Source organism: Panthera onca, chromosome D2, assembly GCF_046562875.1.
Source record: "Panthera onca isolate mPanOnc1 chromosome D2, mPanOnc1 haplotype 2, whole genome shotgun sequence".
NCBI lineage: Eukaryota > Metazoa > Chordata > Mammalia > Carnivora > Felidae > Panthera > Panthera onca.
This window is the reverse complement of record NC_138349.1, coordinates 66202725-66220716: the sequence shown is the minus strand read 5'-3', so window position 1 is coordinate 66220716 and position 17992 is coordinate 66202725. Positions and strand designations below refer to the sequence as shown.

Sequence of the window (17992 nt, the reverse complement as noted above, 5' to 3'; positions counted from 1 at the left end):
GAGAAACATAACAGAAACCCATGGGGGAGGGGAAGGAAAAAAAAAAAAAAAAAAAAAAAAAGAGGTTAGAGTGGGAGAGAGCCAAAGCATTAGAGACTGTTAAAAACTGAGAACAAACTGAGGGTTGATGGGGGGTGGGAGGGAGGGCAGGGTGGGTGATGGGTATTGAGGAGGGCACCTTTTGGGATGAGCACTGGGTGTTGTATGGAAACCAATTTGACAGTAAATTTCATATATTAAAAAATAAAAAAAAAAAACAAAACAAAACAAAAAAAAAAAAAAATAAAATAAAATAAAATAAAATGCCCCTTGGAAATTAGAACTGTTTCCAGTCTTGAGCAGAGGAAAGTCCCATATATTATCCCATTTTATCTGACAGTCTATAGTTCCGTCCAGGGACCTGAGCTCATCCTGACTCTGTTTCTCACTGGCAGTCTCAACTGTGCAGCTCAGTCTCAGTGCAGCCCTTGTTCATACTTGAACTTCAGGGAAAATTTCCTTCAGGAGGGGATCCTGCCCAGGAGTTCTCAAAATGGCACCCTCCCAGCAGCCATAGAGACTATATGAAAATGGACTGTTGAGCCTGGCCTGTCATCTTTTAGAGGTTGATATAGCCAGTCGCATCTGTTCTTTGTTGTTATGGTCCTAGAGTCATTTGAGCTACTAAAGCTGTAGGTGGTGAGGGGTTTTCAGATCTAAGCTGGAGGAAAAACAACTTGCCTTAGCACATTAGGCATTTTCCAGGAAGGAAAAACAGTCATGTCCCTGTGACTTTGTAGTTTTAATGTGACCTACAGCAGGACAGCACCTTGACCACAGTTAATTATTCTTTATTGAGAATATGCCATTTACCAATGTTTGTAGACTATCTCTTAGAAAAAAACTATAAAAATTATATATTTTTTTAATTTTTGCAAGGAGAGAGAATAAAAGTAAATGACTCCTTAAAACAAGGAATCCATACAGTAAGAAGCAACTAATGTGACAGACCTACTAGGAACAGAATCCCAGATGAACTGGAATCACACTCTCCCAAGAGTAAGTCTGAAGGATGTCCCGGGAAGGCAGAGGGATGTAAGGGCCCTGAGCCGAGGCCAATTAGCTCTCAGTAAACAAATGAGAGCACTTTGCTTTCTGCCTAATTTTAGGCCCGCCTTCCAAACAGCTCGGGTGATGAGTTCTTAAGGAAATAAATAAAAGTCCAAATTCCCATAGCAATTCAATTTACAAAGTGAGTTCTATTTGATTTGTGGAGGAACAGCTTGTGTTTTGTTTTGTGTCAGAGCCTCTGAATGGCAATTCCAGAAAAAATGTGCTGAGTCATGAATCCCTAAGGATAAAAGATTTTGACAAGAACATGCCTGGGGGAGGGTAATAGCTGTGACAGCTGTACAAGTTAGGGATAACAGAAAGCTCATTCTTCTTCTTCTAAATAAGGCCCTTCAACACAAACATTTAACCCACACCTGTGCCCAGGAACACTTGACACGTCCTTCGGATACTGAGAGGGAGGTGTCACACACTAAGGAACAATGATAACAACAAAAATCATAATAGTTAATATTTACTGAACAGGTGCCAGTAACGTGTATGGGGTTATCTTATTTAATTCCCATAACAGCCCTATGACATGTTTGACAAATGAGGAAAATAAGGCTTTGAGAGGCTAAATGACATGTTCACAATCACCTAGCCACAGGAACTGAGCTAGGATTTGAACCCAGAAACCATAACCTTAACAAGTATATATACTGTATCTCTGAATATTATCCATGTATTCGTACATCTCCGATCACCTTTACTGATTGTGCAAAGGGGCATTTTATTTACCAGCATCCTTCAGCCACAACTGACAGCAGAGCAAAAGGTCCCAGGATTGTTATTAATGAAGGAGAAATTGTGTGGCACTGCTAATGTAAACTGTGTATTTTATGTGTTTAAAATAATACTCCTAAGTAAAAGAAAAAATGAGACATTCTTTCCTTCAAAACAGAGCTCTCCTTTATTTTCCAGAACGTCCTGAGTTAAGATAATCTTAGATTGATTGCTAGAAGTTGAGGCTATCTGAGATCAGAGGACTTTCCAGCCAGCACAACACAACTGACCTACCATGTGGTCATGACCTCCCAGTGCTGCAGCTGCAGGTTCTTGGAAATTGTTCCTCATGGGGCCTTTAAAAGTTGGTGGCTGAAACTTCTCTCTTGATGACATAGTCACCCTCGAGAAAATGAGTTCACCAACTGGCTCCTAGGAGGCTCATCAGAGAGAGAGAGTGAGGCACGAGGGCTGAAAGGAAGAAAGAGGGTCCCTAACAAAGTTTCTTTCCCCAACTCAGCTCCAGCTGCTTGGAGGATCAAGAAATGTCTTTTGAGTCACAAAAGAAAGATTATGTCCTAATCAGTATAATTTCATTATTAAGGATGCTTTTAAAATGCTAATTCTTGGGGCACCTGACAGGCTCAGTGGGAAGAACCTGTGTCTCTTGATGCTGGGATCATGAGTTCGGCCCCTCATGTAAATAAATAAATAATAAATAAATAAATAAATAAATAAATAAATAAAGTTTAAAAAATGCTAATTCTTAGGAAATGGGCAAGCCTTGAATAATTATTCACATACACGTGACTTCTCTATTCACTAAAGGATTGACTCTATAGCAACACATCCTCCTGAGCCCAATTTCCCAGCCATGTTAGAAACCAAAGCATTCACTAGACACTTTTTCATTCGGCTTTTGGAAGTTGCTTATATATTTTGTCCATATCATGACAATTATGTTTTGTACCATACAATGAAGATTAGCATCCTCACCTCACAGAGCTATTATGAAGGATAAATAATATAATGTGCCTAAGAGCATAGTAAGAATTCCACCAATGATTGACAAGATCATCATTAAGGTTTGCAGAGGAATCTGTCCCCTTTTTCCTCAAAAGGATTCTGTAGGAGTGACATGTTAGCTTTTTGGGAGCCAATAGTCAAAATAGTTTAGCAAATTTGACTTTTGAATATGCTGAGGTCCAATCACCAATTCGGGGGTCTGAAGTGAACATGTGATCATTTTTTTTACATTCAAGTGAAATTCACTGTAATTCAGAGAAGGAGGACTCGTTAAGAGAAAAAGCAGCCAAACCAATGCAAAACAAACAAAAAAATATTTTATTGCAACTTAAAATTCATTCCCTAGACAATTGAAAATGCACACGCTGGATGGTATTAGTAGACACGGTGAAGATGCATTTGGACAATTATCAACGTTGATGAACATGGGGATGTCAGGAAAGTTACTTTTTCAGGTTATTGGACTTCCTGAATATAATGTTGGCAAAAAGGAACTTTCAACATAAAAACACTTAGTTTAGCTTTTTAAAATGTCACTTCTTATATTTATTAACCTTGACAGTGACTGAAGAATGAGGTACAGAAAACTTTCCAGAAGTCTGAGTATGGAGAAGTCCAAGGCACTTTGAAGCCCCATTATTGCATTATTAAGTAGGATTAACTCAGTTATGAAATTCCCCCACACTCCAGGTTTATTGCATACAAAAGATCTATTTACGGACCTCACTGAGGTGTTGTGGGGCTTCATGCTTATAAAGTGCTTCAGGCGCCTTTGAAGAAAGGCAACATACAAGTATAAAATCATATATTTCAAAAGAAATGAAGAGACAATTTTGGCACAATAGGAAGAGTGCGTCCTATTTAAAGAACCACAGTTGGCTATTTATAAAAACCCCTCACCTCAATGGTTTATTGTTTTTTTGTTTTTTACTTAAGAGAATGAATGTTTTCTGTTGCCAGTCTTGTAACCCTCATTTTCGACCTGGCTGTGTCGTCAGAATTCCTTGAAGAGTTCGCTAAAAATACAGATGCTTGGCCCATAGCCAAACCTACAGAATTAAAATCTCTAAGAGTAGTACTCAGGCAACCATATTTTTAAAAGGATCTAGAGGATTCTGACACACAGCAAAATTCAAAAAATATTTCTTCAGAAAGATGCCCATTTATTAAACAGTGATTTTCTTTCAAAACATTTTTCTTAAGATTGAATACAGTTGGATCAGAGTATCAATTTCTTATTGCTTTTTTGTCTTCCCATGTCCCACACAGACTCGGAGTTCATCACACACACACGCACGCACGCACGCGCGCACACACACACACATTTTAGTTCTGCCCTTGAATTAAAATCTGATAGTGGTAAAATCTCATAGTAGCAAATAAATGTTTCATCAAGAAGACACACAGGGACTTGCAATTCATCCCCACTGTGCCCAATGCAAATGGATGTTTCCCATTTGCCAGAACGGAATGGTTTACGCATTTCCAATTTGGAAACAGGTAAAATCAGCACTTCCTGGGAAACATCAGCTGAGTGGATGCTGACAGAGAAGAGTGAGTGTGCTTTTGGCAGCCAACCATGAAGCAAGTCTGTGGTGAGTGCTCCAGTTTGGAGACTGCCTGCCTCTAGGCAAACACCTTAGGAATTGAAACGATTTAAGCGCAGTGGATACCAAACATGGGGTGCTGCCTCAAGGTAAATAAAATCAAATAGTGAAAACCAGTGACTGTAATTTAAAATATCTTTGAGGAAAAAAAAAAAAAGATCAGCTTGCTCCACTGCAATTCTTAACGCCATTTTAGTAACCACTTTCATCTCCTGACTGGCCTGAAGTCTTCAACATACTAGCTAGTCTAACATAGAGAAGAGAGTGATTTCGCCCCTGGTGGCCTTCACATATATCTCATCATGCTGCCTACATCAGGTTTAAAATAGAAGAGCTCCCTCTGGGTGCCTTTCAGTGGAACTAATGGATCCTACAGAGAAATTATATTTCTTTACACAGAGAAAGCCTTTCGGGGCTGGCCAAAATGTTTACAATGTCAGGAACTCACGAATAAGGGTAAAACAGAATAGTCCCACTTCTTGGAAAAAGAAAAAAAGGGGGGGGGTTGGTAAATACAGGCGATAGAAGCTACATATACAGTACAAAGAGAATAGGATTTGTAACAAACAAAAAATTCATTCAGAGTCAGCCACAGTGAAATTTCCTATGAGAAAACAGTCTGTAGTTCCTTCCAGTATCCTCTAAACATTAGAGGTAACTTTGTACAGAAAGGTTGTTGGAGCTGGCTTGGGCAGCAGCCTGCTGCATGTATGCCAGGAGGGTAAGGCGGCCAGAAGCAAGATAAAACCTCCCAGCAGGACACAGAAGCCACTGAAATAAAATGCAATGTCATAGGTCTGGGTCCAGTCATAAAACCAACCTGAAAAGAGAGAAAGAAAAAAGTTAATTTGATAGAAATAGTAAGACTTGGAAGCCATCCTCTAATTTTACCAATTTTATATACAGTAAGGATTAGGATAGATAAAACCCCATGTACTCTATAGCAGACTCTTAGGAGTTAGCAGAGGAGACTCTCCCAAATAATCTGGACAAGAATAAGCAGGCATTTTGAGTTTCTCCTGAACACAAAATGAACATAAATCCCTGAGCAAGTATACTGGCCTTTTTATCAAACTGATTATGAGTAAATCATTACCATCAGACATCTATGCAGATTTACTTTGTGCTAATCTGTGCTACTATTGTAATCTGGATTTCTATACCTGGAGATGTTACAAAGAAGAACAGTAAAAATGGGTTGCTTTAAGAAATATCTTACCAACAATTGGTGGTCCAAGGCTATTCCCAAGTCCAGCAAAGAACATTAATATCCCATAGGCATGGGCTAATTTTTCAATTCCCACAGTCTTTGTGGTCACATATGGGAAGATGGACCAGTTACCAGTAAGAAACCCTAGAATCCCAGAAAGTATTGCCAATGTGACATAACTTTTGGCAAATGGAATTGCACACAAGGCCAGGCCCATGATTATTAAGGTAGCTACGTAAAGATATAAGGTATTAATCCACTTGAAGTCAGCCAGTATCCCTAGAAGGAGTTTACCAACTGCTGTCATAATGCCAATAATGGAAATAAGAGGCATAATGAGTTCTTCTTCTTTCACATTTGAACTTCTTGCCACATCTTCCATAAGTAATGAAGGTGGAAATCCTCCAATGTCAAAAAGAAAGATAGCAATGAAAAGTGCTAAAAATACTTTGTTTTTAAAAAGAGCCACAGTCTCTCCACAGTAGTTTTTATATAATTGCCACTTCCTCTTGGCAAGCTGTTTGCAAAAATATGTCTGTTCTGCAACTTTCTTTTTGTACGTTTCAGTCTCTTTTGAATGTGCTATTGTTGTTGGGCTTTTATGAAGTAGGCTCTCCTGTTTCCGGCCACCACTGCCAAAGGTGCTCTTGCATGTTTCCTCAGCACTGTAGCTCTTTCCAAGAATGTTTGTGTTTTCTTCCAGGTCCTTCTCTTTTTCACTGTAAATGGAGTATCTATCTGGTGCACTTTCCAGAGCTGTTTTTTCAGGCAAAGGGCAATCAGAGGGCTGGAGGGGTCTCATCAGGCTGCCACAGGCTAATATATTTAAAGCTAAGGCACCCACAATCAGCAGGCATCCATCCAGCCCATAGAACTCAATCAGCAACCTCTGCAGAGCAGCATATATAAAAAGTCCAACACTTGAACCTAAAAAGAAATGGGAGATGTTCAATCTTAATCTCTTATAATTCAGGGTTCTCAGAACAACCATTATTGATATCAGCCAAAGAAGAATTGCAAAGGAAGGAGCATGGTTATATTCCAATTAACTTTTATTTATGGACATAGAAATTTTTATTTCACATAATTTTCAGATGCCCTGAAATATCCTTTTGATTTTTTTAACTGTACAAAAATGTAAAAATCATCCTTAGCTCATGAGCTCTCTAAAAACAGGCAGTAGACCAGATCTGACCCATGGACATTAGTTCACCAACCCCTGTTAACCATGGAACAAAATTGCTTCCCCCAAAACCTTTGTTTCATGCTCACGTTCCTTTTTTTTTTTTCCAGCAATGTCAGAATATTTCATGTGGGTTTTTTTGTTATTTCTTTTCAATTTTTAAAAAATTCTACTGTGAGGTTTTTTTTTTTTTTTTTTTTTTTTGCTTGTCATCTTTTTCACTGAAGGTGGATGCTATAGGCTGAATGTTCATGTCCTCCCAAATTCACAGGTTGAAATTCTAACCCCCAATATGATGGCATGAGGAAGTGGGGCCTTTGAGAGGCAATTAGGTCATGAGCCCACTGAGCACTCGTGAATGGGATTAGCACCCATATCAAAGAGACCCCTGAGAGCTTCCTTTCCCCTTCCACCATGCACACATGCCACACAGCAAGAAAATGGCAGTCTGCAGCTTGGAAGAAGTCTGTCACCAGAACCGAAGCATGCTGGCATCCTGATATCAGACTTCCAGCCTCCAGAACTGAGAAATACATTTATGTTTTGTGGAAGTCACCTAGTCTATGGTATCTTGTTACAGCAACCCAGAAGGACTAAGTAGATCCACAATTGTCCTTAATTTTGCTTCACCTAGCTCCCTGTGAGTTGAAACTGAAAATTCCTTAATTCTGCCAAATCTTAACTGTCCAGAGTCGATCCATTTTTATTTCAGTGTGCCATGATCCAGTCTCTTATGCCCTCCTTTCTAGGCAGAGTGAAAGCATGTAGCATACAACTTCTGGCATCTTTGGCACACATACAAATTTGGACATTAAGGGAAACCCTAGTTCATAATGATAATATCTCATGCTTTTAGTACCCTGCTATGTGCCTTACATGTATGCTTCTTTAAGATTCCCAATAACTTGATGTGATGAGTACTATTATTATCCCCATTTTACAGTTCAGAAAACTGAGGCTTAACTCAATAGTTAACAGGACTGTTAGAAAGTCTGTCTATTTCCAGACAGCAAGTGAGTGACACAGGCAGGATTCAGACCTAGGTGGTCTGGCTCTGGCGTCTGTGCTTGTTGCTACATTACAATGCCTCTACAAAAATGTAGTGTAGGCAAGACCTATTGTCCTTCAAGCTCATGCCTACCTTCACACTAATGCCTACCTTCGCACTCCATCACACTCACACACCTGTGGGAGATCCTGTAAGGTTCTTTGAACTGCATTCCAACTGCTTTGGATTCTCTATCTCCTGTTTTTGCTATTTCTTCTTCAGTTCTGCCTTAGCCCAGCTGTGTCCTCAAGACTCTGGCCCCATCTCCTCTTAGATCATGATTCCTATTTCCCCCCTGCCAATACTTCCTTAAACCACCTTTGGGAAATATCCAGTTCAACTTAATTCAATCTGGAATCACTTTGTTGCCACTAGATTGATCTCAGGAATAAACATTAGTTTGGCTCCTGCTGCCAGACAAATCATTGTACTTACTCCATTTACCTCGAAGTCTGACCTCCCAGGAACACCGGCTCATTAACAAGTAGCATATGTAAATGTGCCACTTTCACTAAACTTGGCAGCTCTATTTCCTAAGCAAACTGGTAAAATACTGGCCACAGAAAATTTTGATAAGTTCTCTAAGGAAAAGTTTGATAAGTTTGATAAGTTCTCTTAGGAAACAAATCCATCTGAAAAGTGAAATGACACTTTAAAACATCAGAGGAAGTCCAGAAGGCTTTTATATTTACATTTCCCTCAGTGATCATCTCTTGATTATTAAAGGAAGAACAAGAGTGAAGAGTCTGTCGTTTAGATATGCACATGGCCAGGGGAATGCATTCATAAATAAGTACTTTAGAAAAATTGTACATTCCACAGTAAATGGAGATGGCAAGATGCCAACAGCAGGCTTTTCAACAGAGCCCTGGAGTCTCCATTTTCCTGGCATTTCTCCTACCTTTCTCAGGGAGAAGGTGCCTTACATAAGTACAGGCTGCTTCTTTTACTGAAGCTCTCACCAACTTGTGACTCTCAATGTACGGGTCCCATAAGCTTTTCTTTCCTTTAGTATATTGGCCATTGAATGCCCCAGATTTTTTATGTATGCATCCTAGGGTTTTCTGGAAGCACTACTCTTATTTACTGTGGAAAATAAAATTTCCTTCTCAGGCTAGAGTAAAAAAATATGCTACCTAAGTGGTAGCTGGGAAGTGGTTGGTTAAACATATCTGTGTTCAGTAACTTTTAACTTTAATTAGAAAACTGAATAGTGACAATGCTGTACTTATTTTGAAAATGTACCTGTTGAAATTAGGCCAAGAGCAAGGCCTCGGTGGCTGTCAAAATACTGGCACGTAATGGTCACTGTTGCAGTATATAATAAACCACATCCGAGTCCTAAACATAAGAAGACATTACATAAATCAAGACAGGTTATACTACTTCAATGCAAAAAAAAAAAAAAAAAGAAAGAAAGAAAAAGAAAAAATAACATCTCCAGTAGGTTGTTCTGTTACTGATTGGCTATAACTCTTCAGAGTATGGACTCGTAGGTTCTTTGATGTCACTCGTACAGCTCCAATGGACATATCTGTGCAGGCTCAATTTTCACTCCACACCCATAGGGTTGGAATCAAGTGAAAAAAAAGTCCAATTTCTGAAGCATGAATGAATAATGCAAATTTAAATCGCGACATTACAGGGAGATAGAGATAATGGTTAAGTCACCAAATAACACCAAATAGTAAAATTTAATCAAACTTTCCCATTCAGTCTCACTTCCAAGTTCTTGCCCTCAGTTCAGTGTCCTTCCTCCTCAAAGTGCTCTAAATAATTTTAGAAAGTTCCCTTCATTATTCCATGCTATTTTGTGAGAGCTTATAGCTTGCACACCCCCAGTCTGCAAAACAAAGGCCTCTGGGGTTCTCAGGTCATCGCATCACAGTAAAATATATATTTGTAAGTTTCCTCCTTCAGAGATGCAAACTACCTTATTTACAGTAAAATGTATTTGATTTAGTTTGAAATATGTTTGCAAAAAAAAGGAAGCAAATACACTAAAATATTAACAACTGTTAAATTTAAGTGGTGAGCATACAGTTGTTTGCTATACTATCCTCTACTTTTCTGTAGATTTGAAATTCTTTTATAACCCAAAAGAATACCTTACTAAATTTCCTTTTTTTTTTTTAATTTTTTAACATTTATTTATTTTTGAGAGACACAGAGAGATAGACCATGAGTAGGGGCGGAGCAGAGAGAGAGAGAGACAAAGAATCTGAAGCAGGCTCCATGATTTGAGCTGTCAGCACAGAGCCCGACGTGGGGCTAGAACTCAAGGACTGAGAGATCATGACCTGAGCCGAAGTTGGACGCTTAACCGACTGAGCCACCCAGGCGCCCCTAAATTTACCTTTCTTGAGACCCAAGGACTATATTCATCTCCAGATCTTCTCCAAGGCTTTTGTTTGTTAGCTTAATCTTTTCTTCCCTATTTAGCACCTATTAAAGCCAGTTGGTTTTTCATAAAATTTTCCTCTAGCTTCTAACTCATGACTTTTTGCCTTTCTTCTGCAATATCATCTGTTCTTGAGGATCATTCTATAAACAACACATAAACCATAGTCTAAAAACTGGATTTGAAACCACAGCCCATTAAATGAGTTAAGATCATTGTCATTGCCTTTCATTGGCACCTAAACTATGATTAGAAAGAATACATGGGCTTAACAAATATATTACATAAGTGTTTTAGTAAATTAATAATTTAAACAACCTAAGACTCTGAGGATTATGTGTGATTCCATAAAAAGTCTTCTTAAAGAAATGAGATAGACTAAAACAATTATATTTTAAGTAAAAAGATTTTTTTCTCCTTTAAAAAAAATTTTTTTTTAATTTTTTTTTTCAACGTTTTTTATTTATTTTTGGGACAGAGAGAGACAGAGCATGAACGGGGGAGGGGCAGAGAGAGAGAGGGAGACACAGAATCGGAAACAGGCTCCAGGCTCCGAGCCATGAGCCCAGAGCCTGACGTGGGGCTCGAACTCACGGACCGCGAGATCGTGACCTGGCTGAAGTCGGACGCTTAACCGACTGCGCCACCCAGGCGCCCCTAAAAATTTTTTTTTTTTAATTTTAGAGAGAGAGAGAGCATGAACAGGGGAGAGGGGCAGAGTAAGAGAAAGAGAGAGAATTCTAAGCAAGCTCCGTGCTCAGCATGGAACTCAACCCAGGGCTCAATCCCACAACTCTGGGATCATGACCTGAACCAAAATCAAGACTTGGATATTCAACTTACTGAGCCACTCAGGCACCCCTAAATAAAATGCCCTTCATGTTTGATTTAAGGGAAAAAATATTATCTCATGAACTAAAACATGAGTTGCACTGATTTATACAGTTGTCATTACTATTCATATATAGGACTCTTCAAGATATGAAACAAAACTGTTTCTGGGGCACCTGGGTGGCTCAGTTGGTTAAGTGTCCAATTTCAGCTCAGGTCACGATCTCATGGGTTCAAGCCCGGCATGGGGGACTGTGCTGACGGCGCAGAGCCTGGAGCCTGCTTCAGATTCTGTGTCTCCCCCTCTCTCTGTTCCTCTTCATGCTCTTTCTCTCTCTCAAAAATAAATGAACATTAAAAAAAATTTTTAAATGTTTCTGAATAATCAATTTTGAAACCAAAAAATGTCACCCTTGACTAAGACTGTATACCTCAGAAAGCCTTTGGAGGCAGAATGAATTTACTTTTCTGTGATTTGGTTGTCAGGACTCTGTAAAATGTTAGGAATGAGAGACAAAGGGGAAAAAGACATTTCTGATTACTAAATGTCAATGTCAGAAAAGTTGAAACAGCAACTTTTAAATTTTTAGCCTGAAACCAAAAAAAAAAAAAGACATTTTAAAAAATTATTTCAAGGCCCTTCGTTTAATAGTTAATGTTATTTCACTTGTTTTGTTTTTTTTTTTAATGTAGCAGAAATTTGAAATGCTTTCTCCTTAAACTTTTCAAAAAGGTACTACATCTGCATCAGGACAACCTTAAACTGGAAGTTATTAGAGAGGGGTCCCTTGAATCCCCATGATCTCTCACAGAGTCTGTAAATTCAAAACTATTTTCATAATACACTAGTCCCCCACTTTTCTGCAGTTTTGCTTTCCATGGTTTCAGTTACCTGCAATCAACCACGGTCCAGAATGCTCAGATGATCCTCCTCCTGACATATCATCAGAAGGTCAGTAGTAGCCTAATGCTACGTCACATGCCTATGTCATCCATTTTGCTTCATCTTATCACTCAGGCATTCTACCATCTCACATCATCACAGAAGAAGGGTGAGTACAGCACAATAAGATATTTTGAAAGAGAGAGACTACTTTCACATAACTTTTATTGTAGTATGTTATTACTGTACTATTTGATTATTTGTTATTGTTGCTGATTTATTATTGTGCCTAATTTATAAATTAAACTTTATAACAAGTGTGTACATATACATAGGGGGTGTACATATACATAGGGTTCACTATTATGAATGCTTTCAGACATTCATTGGTGGTCTTGAATGGTATCTCCTGTGGATAAATATCCCATGGATACTAATATGTTCTCTGCTTTTTTCACTGTGTTTACAATTATGCTGATGGAGCAAAAGAGATGGTGATAAAACCAGAAGTGCCTTAGCACAAATCAAGGTATTGGTACCAAATTTTGGTATCAAATTATGCTACATAATCATACACTCATAATAAAAACAAACAAAAATATTTTAAAAATTCTTCATTTGGATTACAACAATTGCTGCAAGGAAAACCCTTTACACAATTATTTTAGTAGCCAGCTAAAAGAGCCCCCTTTTTATCTTGTGACCTTATTTTTATTTGAAAGAATATCTGACAGACAAACTAGGGTTACCCAGACTTGGGTATTTGGTAGACACTTTTTTGAAAACAAACTAAGAAGGGAGAAAACTGGCAGTAATTGTTAACAATAATAAAATCCAAAGTTTCCAGAAAAAGAATTTTTGAAAACTGATATCCATTACTATGATTTTGACAGCTTTCCAATAAATAAAGATTTTCTGATGAGTCTGCTGGTGAAAGTAACAAAAGTGATTTTTTGATGTTGTATAATGAAATTTGCCAACATTTAGAATTCTTTCATAACTTAGTGAATCAGTATTTTTCAAATAACCAATTCATGATATTACAAAATTAGGTTTGAATGAAGATCCATTCAAAGTGCAGAATAAACAAATATAAGAGTATGAAAAGTATATTGATGTAGTACCAAGTTCCATATTACAATTAACTTTGGAAAATCATCACTCATCAAGTTTTTGTAAAGTATCGAAGAAGAATATCTACAATTACCTGAAAAGGCTATTAAAACTCCTTTCTTTTCCAACTACATCTTTATGTGTGACAAGATTTACTTCATACATTTCAATTAAAAAAAAAAAAACAGATTGCAATAGATTGTGTACAGAGCAGATACGAGAATCCAGATGTCTTCTATGAAGCCAAACATTAAAGAGATTAGCAAAACTGTAAAATAATGCAACTCTTCTCACAAAAATTTGTTTTTCTTTTGGAAAGTAGAGCTATTTTTCATAATAAGTACATTATTTATGTTAACATATATTAGGTTTGTTATTATCTTTAAATGAATTACTCAAATATTTTCAAATTTCTTAGCTTTTAATAGTTAAACTTAACAGAACAAATATCAGTAAGTATAATCCATATATTCAAAAGCTCCTCGGGGTCCTAAACAAAAGAGTGTAAAGGGTCCCAAGGCTGTAAAGTTGGAAACCACTATCTTAAAGCATCCCTTGACCAAGGGATTTGACCAATCATTTTTGACCATTTTTTTGACCAATCACTTTTTATCAAACACCTATCAGTGGAAAAAATTCTGACCATCAGCCTGCAGTATAAGCATAATGATTATTAAACTAAATACCTATATTACTAACAATTCAAAGCATAAACATTAGTATAATATTATTGTTTCCCTTTACTTAAATAAGTAAAAACTAAATATTTTTACATGTTCTAACATTTCCTTTCCACATCTTATGTTCCATTTCACACATCTCTGGGCAAGATCACAACTTCAGAGGCCACTATTCCCTCATCTCTGCCCATCAAACCAGGCAGAAGCTCTTTATCATACCAACTGCCTAAATTATCAACCTCCCTCCGTCTTTGCACCACCACTGCCTCAGTTCATCTCATGTTTTCTGAGCTGAACTCTGGCTTCCTGATCACTGTCTCAGCTTCCAGTACTTTTTCCAAAAATCTATCTTCTAAGCTGCTGCCATACAATTCTCATCACATCATGCTCCTACAGTAAAGTCCATATAAAAACATTTTGTCATCTGGCCTCTGTTGCATGCCAATCTTTGATGTATTTGCACCTATTCACATGACTTCCTCAGTCCTTAACAAATACCTATAAAAATACTGTTATCAGGGCATCTGCGTGTTCAGTGAGTTAGTGTCCAACTCTTGGTTTTGGCTCAGGTCATGATCTCACGGTTCATGAGTTTGAGCCCTGCATCAGGCTCCGTGCTGACAGCACTGTTATCCATGGCACCTCACACCTCAGAGCATTTGAGCTCCCACAATGTCCCCCTCCCACCCACTCAACTCCCCTTCAAAACCCATTCCCATCTGACCACATCCTACCTGTCCTTCCAGACTCAGCTCAAGCATGAATTCCTGCATGAAGCCTGCTTCAGCACCCCTCTTCCCACAGGTATGTGGTATATCAGCACAGGATGTTGGTTTCATTTTATCAATGCATTTATTTTGCTGTGTTACGTGTTATAAATTTACACGTTTATTCCTCCAACTAAACAGCGAGTTCTGAGGGCAGGTGGCGTCTTATTCATCCAAGTATCCTGGTTCCAGGTCTGAGCCTGGCACAGAGTGAGTGTTCTTAAAAGTCTGTTGAATGAACCTCCCCACAGAAGTTATCCTACTGCCATTCCCCGTAAATCTCATTTGAGTTCTTGCATTTTTCTCTTCCTGTCTATGTCTCTATTCATATAACAAACACAAACACACTTATATGTATGTATGCGTGTGTGTATATATATTTTTAATAATATCTTTATACCTACTCCCCACTTAAATGATGCTAATTTTTTTACTTTTTACTTTAGCCAGAAACTAAATCTTAGCTTTAAAAATATTAAAGATTTTTTAATTTCGTAATAATTTACGAAGATAACATCATTAGAAAGACAGAATTAGAATTATATGGTTTGAAAAAAGATACAACTAATTTACAAATTCTATGCATTATAGGAGGATGCTTTGGGCAAATCACACTAAACTTCCTCATTTTCTCATTTTTTCTCACTCTTTACTGATAAATCAAAAATGCGTAGATCAATTAAACTGGTAAGACAGTTATAAGGAGAAAATGTAACTGAAGTAAAACACTCTGCTATTAAAAAATGCTTCTAATTTAGAATACATAAAGCAAGCATCTCTAAAGAACTAGCATGTGAATAAAAGCATGCAAAGTGGAACTTTGATTTATTTTAGGAAGACAAGCATTAAAACATTTGAAATCGTATACATATTTTTAGATGTCTATGAATTCTTTTAAAATACCCTTTATTATATACATATATTTGTGTGTAAGTGAATAGATATCTATCAAGCTCCTACATCTGTATATGAAACTTCTCCCTGAATATTATTTTTAGGAAAAGGAAACATTTAGTAACAGTGCATCTTAGCATGGCAATCTTAAAAAGCAATATGGGTGAAGCTATAGAATCCAGATTCTGTGTGGGGTGGGGATAGGGTACTGCCCAGGACATTCCCGGTTTGGCCACTAAAAGTATCAGATCCTGGGAAACCTGTTAGCCCTGGGAAAACGAAGACAGTGGTCACTGTAGTGTGGGGACCTGTCTGTCAGTCATTTGGGAGAATTCCCCTTATGTATGTTTTAAAGCAAGTATTTGAATCACCTCTTAGAATAGTTGAGTCAATATGGTTTTTTAACCTAAACTTGGGTTAGGATAAGCTATTACATATAGTATTCCAGAAATATCTACTTCTAGAAATGAAATTGTGGGAAGGTAACTTAGGATGCCAAAAAAAGATAAGTAACTTTAGCATATCCAAATGCAGTTACTTTTATGTTTCTAGCTTCAAACATCTGCGTGGAGAGTTAAGAAGTGCAAGCAATTGGCTAGCTTTTTTAATAAACTGGCTCTGACTTTTGTATGCTTAGCATGAGTACTCATGAGTACTCTGAACATGACATTGACTAGTTAAGAGCACAGGCTTGGAAATCAGGCTTGGATTCAAATCCCAGCTCTATCAGTTACTGGCTAGATGACTTTGGGGATTAGAGAGTTTACTGAAAGTCTCTAATTCTTAGTTTCTTTATCTTTAAAACAATCTCACAAGACAATTGTAAAGATTAAGAGACATAAGTGTGCCTGGGTGGCTCAGTCGGCTAAACGTCCAAGTCTTGATTTTGGCTCAGGTCATGATCCCAAAGTCATTGGATCAAGCCCTGGGTCAGGCTCCATGCTGAGTGTGGAGTCTGCTTGGAATTCTCTACCTCTCCCTCTCCCCCACTCACTCTCCCTCCCTCTCTCTCTCAGAAACAAACAAAAAAAAAAAAAAGATTAAGAGACATAAAAAATGTAAAAGATTTAGTATCTGTGCCTGGAATATAATAAGTACTAAAAAAAAATAACGATTATATTGATATATGTTTTCACTTTTCACCTGAGTATTATGACATTATGTCGATAATAGCTTCAGACTAATTAGAAAATCATAGTTCCTTATTACAATTGAACATCTATGAGAGAAAAAAGACTTTCTTTAATGATATAACCATTAAAAACAAAACAAAACAGGGGCGCCTGGGTGGCGCAGTCGGTTAAGCGTCCGACTTCAGCCAGGTCACGATCTCACGGTCCGTGAGTTCGAGCCCCGCGTCAGGCTCTGGGCTGATGGCTCAGAGCCTGGAGCCTGTTTCCGATTCTGTGTCTCCCTCTCTCTCTGTCCCTCCCCCGTTCATGCTCTGTCTCTCTCTGTCCCAAAAATAAATAAACGTTGAAAAAAAAAAAAATTTAAAACAAAACAAAACAAAACAAAAAGGCTTATAAAACTCTAACTGCTAAAATGAATGCCAGGAAATGACCTTTATCTCATTTGCCATAATTGCAGTAGGAGAATCAGACTCTGCAAATGTGTTTTTTTTCCTCCCAGTCTCAATACACTGTGCAGATTCAGTCCATAGGCAGATATTACCATGAAAACAAAGTTAGAGAAAATTGAACTTTTCCAAAATCCAAAAGGGAATAGCAAGCAAACACTAACCAGGTAGCTAAAGAATAAAGTCTGAAGAAAAGAGAATGTAAGACATTGATCTTGAGTTGTGCTTTCCAGAAAAGCAAAAGGAAATTATTGGGGAGAAGCCTGAGCTCATTAAGCACTGATTTCCTGCTGGCCCCCCTGCACTCCAGCCTCCCACATCATACTTTCTTTTTCCTGATTTGGTAAAGTAGTTGAGAAAATAGAAGCCTGAATTACCAGGATTGGCAGTGTGGCTTACAGTCCCTTGAAAAAGGGGAAACTTCCATTTTATGTTAGCTACAAAAACTGAACAAGATAACATCGTATTTTCAAGATGATACTTTTTAAAATATCAATTAAGGGGTAAAACAGAATTATGCCAATTAATAAACTTTAGTATTCTTTTTGATATTGTGTATTATAACTAAACATACTAAAAAGCTTTAATTTCTCTTTCTATCTTCCCAATCTGTTATACAAATATTGCTGATTCAATAAAGCTTCCTCATTAGCAAAAAACTGCTGCTGTGGTCTTGAACTAAGTGGTCAGCAAGGAATTTAAGGGAAGGGAAAAACATGTATGAAACACCTCTTTGTGCCTCTGTAGATACATTTGCTCATGAATGGGCATGATAGCTCTGTGAAGTCATATTAGTCCCATTTGATAAAAAATAAAAACAGAAGCTCAGAGAGAATAAATAATTTTCCAAGGTCACAAAACTAATAATAATGGTAATGCTAGCTAATATTATTGCATTACTTCATCAATGCACAAAATCCCAAGGTGGATGTCATTATTATATGTAGTTTTAAAA

At 37.6% G+C, this 17992-nt stretch overlaps 1 protein-coding gene across 3 annotated transcripts in view; it reads right to left on the bottom strand.

The window, feature by feature from the left end:
• Positions 1 to 3136: 3136 nt before the first annotated feature.
• The window catches only part of SLC16A9 (solute carrier family 16 member 9), a 54719-nt gene continuing 39863 nt past the window's right edge, over positions 3137 to 17992 (bottom strand). For 2 of the 3 annotated variants that reach the window (XM_060642736.3, XM_060642734.3), the window contains 3 exons: positions 9135 to 9230; positions 5668 to 6585; positions 3137 to 5268 (listed from right to left, as the gene is read on the bottom strand). In XM_060642736.3, the coding sequence (XP_060498719.1) occupies positions 5090 to 5268; positions 5668 to 6585; positions 9135 to 9230 (1193 nt within the window). In that variant the 3' untranslated portion in view covers positions 3137 to 5089. The remainder of the gene's footprint in view (positions 5269 to 5667; positions 6586 to 9134; positions 9231 to 17992) is intronic. The other variant, XM_060642737.3, reaches the window with a different exon arrangement.